At 41.7% G+C, this 9,946-nt stretch overlaps 1 protein-coding gene across 2 annotated transcripts in view; it reads left to right on the top strand.

Annotated features, from left to right (window-relative positions):
* GOLM1 (golgi membrane protein 1) overlaps nt 1-9,697 on the top strand; it is a 64,417-nt gene extending 54,720 nt beyond the window's left edge. The window contains exons 9-10 of one of the 2 annotated variants that reach the window (XM_060101654.1): nt 1,751-1,864; nt 7,164-9,697. In XM_060101654.1, coding sequence (XP_059957637.1) covers nt 1,751-1,864; nt 7,164-7,213 — 164 coding nt within the window. In that variant the 3' untranslated portion in view covers nt 7,214-9,697. The remainder of the gene's footprint in view (nt 1-1,750; nt 1,865-7,163) is intronic. The other variant, XM_060101656.1, reaches the window with a different exon arrangement.
* Nucleotides 9,698-9,946: the final 249 nt, after the last annotated feature.

The following is a 9,946-nucleotide window of genomic DNA, read 5'->3' on the forward strand; positions in this document are numbered from 1 at the left end:
GAAGATTCCCAAACAGCAGGTCACCGTTTGGTGGTTGGTTTTGTCTGTTTTGTATGTGCTGTCCAGCAGGAGGCAGGACAGAAGAGCCATCACTCCCGGCACTTGGAACTTTTAGAAATAATATTCACAGGGAGCCTAGGGGGCTTTCCAGGTGGAAGACCTTGGGATGGGAGCTGAGCATCGAGCACACATAGGTCTTCTGCCTGGTGGACCCCGCGCCTCACCTTTGTTGCTGCACTTCCTCATGCGGCATCACCAGCATTGCCTGGTGAGCAGATGGAAGGAGGAGGGACGGAAGGATTGGCTAGACGGAGTTTCACGCACGTTTGAGCCTTGCAGAAAAGTGACGTGGGAATCCCACCATTCTGGTTTGGTTGACTTTTCTCTTTCTTAAAGAAAAGTGTGGGAAACTGAGATTAGCAGAATATTCTGGGATGTATTTTGGTCCCTGAAAGAGGGGGAAAATTTCAATCCTAGCTAAGCCAGGAGTGCTTAGACAGAAGACACCTGTGTTCTGAGCCTGATCAAGTGACAGAAGTTGGGGAATGTACTTATTTGCAGAAGTTACCCTGATTCCATTTAAATCTTAACTTTCACTCAAGCTTCTGACGAGTGTGTTCTCACAAGTTTTCAGTTAAAGATTTGGGGGAAAAAAAGAAAAAGGGAAACTCTGCTGGCTGATCAGATTGGCGCTCAAGTTTCAGACCATTCAGTAGTTGGTCATCAAGTGCAACCGCTACCAGTAGGCCTGAGATACTGCTGGGGCTGTGTGTCACACCTCGTCCTAGGTCAGCTGTAATGGTCTGATCAGTAGAATAAAGCTACAGGGCACGCAGGCCTGGGCTTTGTTTCCACTTCAGGCAGTGAGTGCAGGGAAATAGAACTAGAGCTGCCTTTTCCAGGCACACTTTTTTAACAAAAGATTTTATTTACCTACCTATATACAGATATAAAATGTTTACATTAAATCCTGTGTTTCTTTTTTTTTTTTTTTTTTTTTTTCTTTTTGCGGTATGCGGGCCTCTCACTGTTGTGGCCTCTCCCGTTGCGGAGCACAGGCTCCGGACGCGCAGGCCCAGCGGCCATGGCTCACGGGCCCAGCCGCTCCGCGGCATATGGGATCCTCCCAGACCGGGGCACGAACCCGTATCCCCTGCATCGGCAGGCGGACTCTCAACCACTGCGCCACCAGGGAGGCCCAATCCTGTGTTTCTTGATTGCATTCCATCCCGATCTTCTTTTCTGGTTGCTCTTCTCTCCAGGGATGAATGCAGTGATGAATGATCTAATTCTGTGAAAATTTTATCCTTTGGCTCACAGTAGCCACTCCATTTCCTTCTCTCGGGGCAGTGAACCATTCTAAGGAGATGGCTGCCATTAACCAGCAACCCATAGTTTCCGAAAACAGTGGTGCCTTCCTTTAACCTTGAGTTGATTGTCTCTTTAAAAAACTGGGATTTTGGTTTGGTGAGCTAGTTACCCTGTTTCCAGCCTGGAATATAGCCCTTTATTTAGGACCATATTTTGTATAGATTAAGAATTGGAGTGGGGCATACATAAGTAGACAACTCCGGCATGGTATTTGCACTGGAAGCAAGCACATGCGTCCCTGTCATTTCCTGAGAGGAAGCAAAAAGATCTGATTGTTAAACCAGGATTGGGATAACCCCAGTACCTGGGCTCTGGTGTTCCTATGGCATCGAGAGAGAAATGATGTAGCTTATGTTTTATGGCTCTGCTACTTTTATAGGGAGAAACCAGCAAAAACTGGGAGCAGATGATGACTACAACATGGATGAAAATGAGGCAGAATCTGAAACAGACAAGCAGGCAGCCCTTGCGGGGAACGACAGAAACGGAAATGGTAATTAACGGTGGTGGTGGGGGTCACCTTTCATTTCTGCTCTGTGGTCCTTCACTTTTGCAGTGACTATACACCGAATCCCAACAATAACAGTGTAAGTAATCCATCATTACAAGACTTTGTTTTCTTCAGAAGCCTTCGAGTGTAGGGGCAGTGGAGGGAGGTGAAGGGTTGAAAAGGCCACGACGAAGACCTGTCAGAAAGTCTGCATATATGATGTGGGGCTCAAGCCCACAGGAATCAGTGAGGATTTGTCTTCAGTGACATTTAGGGATTTCCCAACAAAATGATAGTTCACTGCTTCATTACTCCACAGCACCAGTTGAAAAGCCCTGATACACACACAGAGCTTCCAGGCAGCTGTTTATAGTAGCACTTTGTGTTATTGTTATTTTGAATTTTTGAGGAGTCCAGGCCAGCAGGATGATCAGATTCTGGATCTGTCTGCCTCTTGTGACTGGATTCAGGTTGAACATTTTATAGGTGCAGTTGTGTTCCTCTCGCTTCCCACCAGGAGGCACGGAATGGCAGGTTGATCCTTGGTTAAGGTGGTGCCCACCAGGTCTTTCCGTTGCAAAGGTCCATATTCCCTGTGTAATACATTGTCTAGAGGGGGATGCTTTGAAATAGTGTGGCTTTACCATCCATTGAAAACCGTTGTCTAATAACTCCTCACATTTATTAACTGCCATTCTTTAAGGGCCCTCTCACCCCTGACGTGTACACATGTGAGTGTGCACGTGCACACACACACACCGTCTTCCCCCCTTGTTTTAGTATCACTGTGGACTCAAGGTTTCCTTTTTTGAAATTCGTTTTTCCATCAGACTCTTGGTGTTTCTTTCTGTTTCTAAGAGCTCTTTATATGCTGGGGACGTTGGCCTTTATCTGTGACTTAAGTTGCAAATACTGCCTGGGAGTGTGTCTTGGTTTTGCTTATGGTTTTTTGCCATGTGTTTTGTCTTTTCTTGTATTGCCTCTAGATTTTGAGTCATAGTTTTCTCATCTAGACTTGAAAGGAATTCACCCATGTTTTTGTTCAGTATGCTTTCAAATTTTTCTTTTGGTTCCATTGTGAAATAAAACTGATTCACAAAATCACACATAACAAGTGAGTTTTTAGAAGGTAAACACGTTGTAACTGCCCCCCTGCCTCCCTGGTCAAGAAATAGAACTTGGGGGGTCCTCCTGAGGCTCCTTCTGTGTTGCTTGTCCTGTCCCAGCACCTTTCCTCCCTGTACTGGAAATGCCTATCCTGACCTTTCCATTCGGCATTTTCTTGAATTTCTTTATGGGTTTATCACTCAAGTGGGCATCCCTGGACACCATAGTTTAGTCTTGCCCGTTTTCTTTTTTTTTTTTTTTTTCTTTTTGTGGTATGCGGGCCTCTCACTGTTGTGGCCTCTCCCGTTGCGGAGCACAGGCTCCGGATGCGCAGGCCCAGCGGCCATGGCTCACGGGCCCAGCTGCTCCGCGGCATATGGGATCCTCCCAGACCGGGGCACGAACCCATATCCCCTGCATCGGCAGGCGGACTCTTAACCACTGCGCCACCAGGGAGGCCCTTGCCCGTTTTCTTAAATTTGATATGTCTTTAAGTCTCTGAGTCTCCAGGTTCCCCCTCCATTCCTTTCTTTTTGTTTACAGTCTGTTAAAGAGCCATAGCTGTTTGACCTGGAATTTCCCACAATCTGGATAGTGTTGATTGTGTATTCATGGTTCAGTGTGGTGTATTCTTCTTTTCTATTTCCTGCAGATCACCAGCTGATATCTAGGTGGTATTTTAATTCAACTGTTCCTATTTCATTTTTTAATTGGAATATTTTATAAATAGATGTCAGTGGTATTCATATAGCATAGGCAGGATAAATGCTTCTCCTAAGCATTGGTAATTTACTGTGAAATTCACCAATTTTCACAGTAAGGAATTACTTCCTCTCATCTTCTGAAGGTGACCATTTAAGAAATATAAACTTGAGGATTTAAACCTTTTTGACAGGTTTCACTCAGTGAAACCAAGCATTTATTATCCTTTTTGAAGTTCACATTGTCCCATCTTCTTTGGCCAGTGGGGTCTTCCCCACTTTCACCTGAACTTTTTGGTTCTTTTGTCCCTGTCCTGCTCAGCTACTGCTTCACTCTACACAGTGCTTTTTCTCTATGAGGGGCTCTACCTAGGAAGGACCCAGAAAGGAGCCAGTTTCAGAGGGAGCCTCCACCAGCTCCTTTGTTTTTACCATGGACACTCTGTGGTCACTTGCTATGGGAGTAGCAGAAACACTGCCTCTTCCAGCTGCAGTTCTCCCACTGGCCCAGGTACTTTCTGGTGTAAACCTGTTGGCTGTTAGGGCTTCTATTGTTCTCAGGTCCATCTGATGCTCCATTGCTTCCCTGTTTTCTTTCGATGCCCCTATCCTATGGGTCGCTGTCCATGGTTTGTTTTTAACCGCTTGTGTTTGGGAGGTCTGCAGGACTCCTTGTCATCAGTTTTGTTCTAAATGTTCTCCAGTTTTTGAGTTTTTAAATTTAGTTGCTTTATGTAGGGACTCTGAGAGATTCAAAAACTACACCACTGTTTCTACCATCTTTCCAGAATCCTCCTCTGCTTTCATATTTTACATTTAGATCTCAATTCATTTGAATCATTTCAGATGTATTCAGGTGAATGGCACAAGGTGTGGGTCCAATTTTCGTTTTCCAAAGGTGTTTCCAATTGGCTTAACACCATCTTAATTCACCATCTCAAAGTTAGTGATTTGAGGTGCTACCGTCATCAAACACTAAATTTTTATATGTACTTGGTCCTAATTTTTGGATTTTCTATTTTTGTTCCATTGGTTTGTCTCTTGATTTGCAGTGTACCACATTACTCTTAACAGCTTTTTAAAAAAACGTATGTGGCAAGTTGAGTTCCTCTGGAAAATCCCAGCCAACGTCTCTTTGAATAATGCTTCTTTCATTTTTGATTCCTTCTTGAATTCAGATTAGAAGTATATTAGATCTTCTCAGTCTATTTGTGTCTCTTACCCTCTTTTTCATATTTTGCATTTCTGCCTTTCTGATCTGTGTTGAGAATTTTATTTCCTCAGAATATCTTCCAGTTCAAAAATTTTTCCTTCAGCTATGCCTTATCTGTTCTTTTTCATTTCTAAACTTTCTACTTGGCCATTCTTTATGGGCCCTTATTCCTTGCTCATGTTTTCAAACATCTTTTATTTCTCTATCAGGGTTGTTTCATATTTCATATTTTCCAATTGCAATATCTGAAAACTTTGTGGGTGTTTCTATTTTGTTTCTGCAGGCTCTCCTCGATCCCTTGTTTCCTTATTGTGTTTTGTGCTTCTTAACTGTGAGCTACTGCTTTCCTTGGAACTTTATCTGTGGGAAGTCTTTGAGGACTGAGTCACAGTTGTATTGGATTAAAGAAGGTCATTTGCCTCTGCCAGTCTCAAGGAGGGTACTACAAACTCACAACCCCTTCAATAAAGTAGATTGTTGTCTTCAGGGTTTTTTTTTTTTTTGGACCACATGGAAAAATGTGAGTTCAAAGTATATTCCTATACAATCATCTCATGCAGTTAAGAATCCCCCACTCCACACACTAGGCTTTCTTGCTGTCCCCCTTTCATTGCAAGTTTATTTCCTATTACCTTTAAGCCAAGGATGTGAACCTTTGGGGTTTCAGCTTTATATAGGCATCCCCTTCTTGACTCCCCACCTTGAGGGGAGCCTTTGTCTTTAGGGCCTGTCCTCCTGCACCTTTTGAAGCTGTGAAGGGAGAAGCCCAGAGTCTTAAGGCTTCAGCAGAAGTCCTCAGGGCAAAAGCTGGCATTGATGCTTATTACCTTCAGGAGTTCCACTTCAGTTTTGGCCTCAGATTCCTCCTTTTAGTGTCATTCATAGGCAATGCATTTTAATGTTTAATTAAATTTTTTTTCACTTTTCATTTTGAAATAATTCAGAGTTAAAAAAAAAAAACAAGTAAGAATTTCCATATATCCTCCATCCAGGTCCCCCAAATGTTAACATCTTATGTAACCACAGTACAATTATCAAAATGAAGAAATTAATACTGATAAAATGCTGTATCTATAGACATTATTCAAATTTCTTGAATTGTCCAACTAATATCCCTTTTCTGGTCCAAGATCTAATCCAGGATCATACACTGCATTTAGCATTGTACTTAGTGTCTTTTAACCTGGAACCTTCTGTCTTTATCATTTATATCATTGATAATTTTTGAAGTGTTCTGGCCAGTTGTTTGGTAGAAAGCTGTTTGATTCAACAATGCATCCTTAAAAACTATCTTTCATATTTTATCCAGCATGTCACTCACTACAGTTGGTTGTTTGGGGTTTCTAAAATTGGAAGTCTTAAGCTGATTTTTAAATTATTTTCATAGACTCTTGAGGTAATTTCTTTTTTTAGTGCAAAAGATGAACACATTAGGAGTCAGAATTTTAAACAGATACAAGTTAGATGTGTGACTTTGCAGTGAAGCCTTGGGATCATTCATCCCTTACACCCAGGTGTCCTTGTAAGGATGTGACCTTGTACCTGCTAAGACTTTAAGCAAATTGAGGAGTTTGGCAAAGGAAAGAAGCTAAATGTTGTGTCAGCTCTTTTAAGAAAGAATTTTAAGTTGAAATCATTTTAAAATTATGTCATCAAGATAGTTTAAGACCCTGCTTGCTCCAGGGAGAATTAGAAGAAAGAGGCATTAGCTCCAACTTTATTAGAGAACTTAAGGCAGTCGTTTATTTAATAAAATTGTCAGCCATTTAACGTGCAGTAGTTGTAAATGAGGATCTTGGTTTTAGGTTTTATTTGTGATGTGTCTTTTTACGTCCTTTGTGTATCAAAGGATAGAGTAAGGAGGCTGGAAGCCAGGTCTAGACATCAGCTCTGTAATGAGAGCTTTGGCGTCATGAAAGCTGACCTAAGTTGCAAATGGCTTTTAGGAGGCAGTGTGCTTATGGCTAGAGGTGCAGGAACAGAGATTCAGGCAACCCACAAGGTTCACGATCATGTCAGAAGTTCCATGAGAGTACGTTTCATATTGTCCATTTGACAGGACGTTATTTCACTCTTTCACACAATTACAGAGTTTTTAGATGGTTTAGCTACCTTGTCCTTGATTAGCAGTGCAATTCCACATTGTAATGTTACTGTGGGAGATACAGTCCTCTTTATGACACGGCTTCTAGACATTTATGTCCAATGGGACCTGCCTGGGCTGGGTTTCTCAAAATGTTTAATACTAGAACATTATGTTGTTGTTGTTTTCCTTTTTTAGTTCTTAACGCTGAAAATCAGAAAGGAGGCACAATACATTTACTAGAATAGCGAGAAGAGAGGAATCACACACTCTGAATCAAACTGGAATCACACACTTTGTGTCAGAATTGAACAGAGATCACTACAAAATATTCATGAGGGATTGAATACTGTGAAATGTACTAAGTAAAATATCTAAAGATGATTACTGTGGAGTTTTAGTTTGTATTTACTATGTAGGAAAATGAGATTGTCTTTGAGACACTTTTGAAGTGTCTGTATTGAGATGTCAAAATTGTCGAAATGTGTTGGCTAATAGGTATTTCATGAGAAGATCAACACCAGAAATAGAACACAGGTTCTCCTTCAAGGACGGCAGCAGTAGGATTCTACTGTGGAAGTAACTTCTGACGTGAAGGAGACCCACCGCACTTACAGAGCTCCTTGTCCTCAGTCCCCTCTGGAGTCATTCTCTTCTCCACATGCTGTGCTGAGTGACGGGTACCAGCCCCTGTTATTTCTCCTCGGTGGGCACTGAATGATTTTTGGTTTATCTTCTTGTACCCACCTCTGGTTCTGACAATCAGTGGCCTAGAGCACTGAGTGTTAACACAAACGTCACTAGCAACGGTGTTAAACAAGTCTAAACACAAAGGTGTTTTGTGCGATAATTTTTTAAAAAGATTACTTGTATAATAACCCTTGTCATTAATGTACAAAATGCTTTTAAGTGACTTGTAATTTGAATACTTGTGATGTATACTTGCTTTGCTTAATATGTGTGGGCAAAGCAAAATCTTGCGTAACAAGTCCTTAGACTTCTGTGGATTAGACTTTTGACACAGCAGGGGCCAAAGCAGAGCTGACCCTGGCTGCCTGCGGCAGAACAGTGAGGGCAGCACAGTACTGTGGGGAGAACTGCCTACTTCGCTACTAGAAGAAAAGAAGAGAAAGCTGATGTTGAAGGATACATTACAAATTTGGAAAGATTAGAAAGTCAAGAGAAATGCAATAGTTTTTTGTGTCAGTTTACATTTAGCCTGTGGTAAAGGACTATCACAAAACTGATTTAAAAATCAAAAGTTAATCTGAAAACGACTAATCATAATTTACATGAATAGTGATGTCAGGTTTGACTTGAGTTGGTTCTTAACATTTTAAGGTAAATAGGCTCTTGCCGAGCTTGTGAATGACTGGCAATGTCACACTAATGACCTTTAGTGAGGCTCTCTAAAGGGTAGGTGGGTGGTGATGCTTTACTAAAATACATTTTGAGTCATGGGATTTGAGATGCAGGGGCCTCAGGTCATTGGACATAACTAACTCCCTTGTTTACAGAGAAGAAACTGGGGCCCGGAGGAGTTCTGAAGCTTCTCCAGGCCAGCAGCCCGTGAGCTGGAGTGCCTGCATCCTGGCCAGCTGTGGACTCCGGTTGCCACTGGCAGTCACTGAGGGCAGGTCCTGGTTTGCATTCAGGTTAAGATCTCCAACTCGAATGCTGTGTGATAGTCTCCTACCTAATCACTAAGATTAAACTTTCTACCCAGAAAAGGCAACTGAAAAAGGGTATGAAAGTAGCTTTATAAATCTAAGTCCTTGTCCAGCCTCCCTCTGTGTCTTAGTCTTAGGGTTGATATTCTCTCTTGCTTAGCCTTTATTCATCTCATGTTTAATCAGTGTGCCTAGAGTTGCTGAGAAATAAAATACTGTTAGTTCAACTTTTAAAACTGCTTTCAGTTTTCCCTTCATCCCCTGTTGGATCCCTAAGGAATCAGCTTGTAAACTGTGATTAAGCATGGTGGTTTGCCTTATAAATTCAACCTTTTGTGGAATGAGATGTCATTGTAAATTTAAAAAATCATGATTTCATCTCCTGTACAGAGGCACCAAAAGGCCATTTGTTCAGGAGGTGTGTACTTTAGCTATTTCTTCAAGCAGTCATGCTTTATTACTGTTGACTTCCCTTGGGATCACAGACACCTCTTCCAAGGAATAATCTAGAGGTGTCACAGTTATTTAAAAAACAAACAAAACCTGTGTAATAAGCATCAAATAGATATCAGACCCCTAACCTTGGTCTTTTGGGTTCATTCAAAATTAAACCAGCAGGTAGTCCAATTTTTAACAGGTATAAACTCTATTTGATTCACAACCCTCCTCTATACTCTCAGATGGTGAGAAGACAGGAGTGATGATTCATTTGATCTTTTTTCCTGCAGGTAGGACTGCACATGAAGATTCCCTAAGCAATTTTAGATTCGATTTCATGAATTATCTTAATCACCACACACAGTATACCTTTGTGTGATAGAATTTGAGAAACAAACCATTATCTGTTAAGTCAGTATGCTGTCATTAAATAACTAGATTGATAACTAGCCTGATTGTTTTAATTGGTAATAGGTGGCTATCATTCATAGTAACTTGGAATGGTGTAAGAGAATTGTGATTTCAGGGTCCTTTAAGGTCCAGGGGGAATTGGTCTATTCCCACTATGTATTTTAGCCTAAAAGATTATTATAAATAATAAATGATAATTTATAGGACACTCAACCAGCTTCTAACAAACACTTGTCTTTGAAATAAGTTTGAAAACAAATATATACATTTTTTTTTTTTTTTTTTTTTGCGGTACGCGGGCCTCTCACTGCTGTGGCCTCTCCCGTTGCAGAGCACAGGCTCCTGACGCGCAGGCTCAGCAGCCATGGCTCACGGGCCCAGCCGCTCTGCGGCATGTGAGATCTTCCCAGACCAGGGCACGAACCCGTGTCCCCTGCATCGGCAGACGGACTCTCAACAACT

Source organism: Mesoplodon densirostris, chromosome 6 (assembly GCF_025265405.1).
Source record: "Mesoplodon densirostris isolate mMesDen1 chromosome 6, mMesDen1 primary haplotype, whole genome shotgun sequence".
NCBI classification, from domain to species: Eukaryota; Metazoa; Chordata; class Mammalia; order Artiodactyla; family Ziphiidae; genus Mesoplodon; species Mesoplodon densirostris.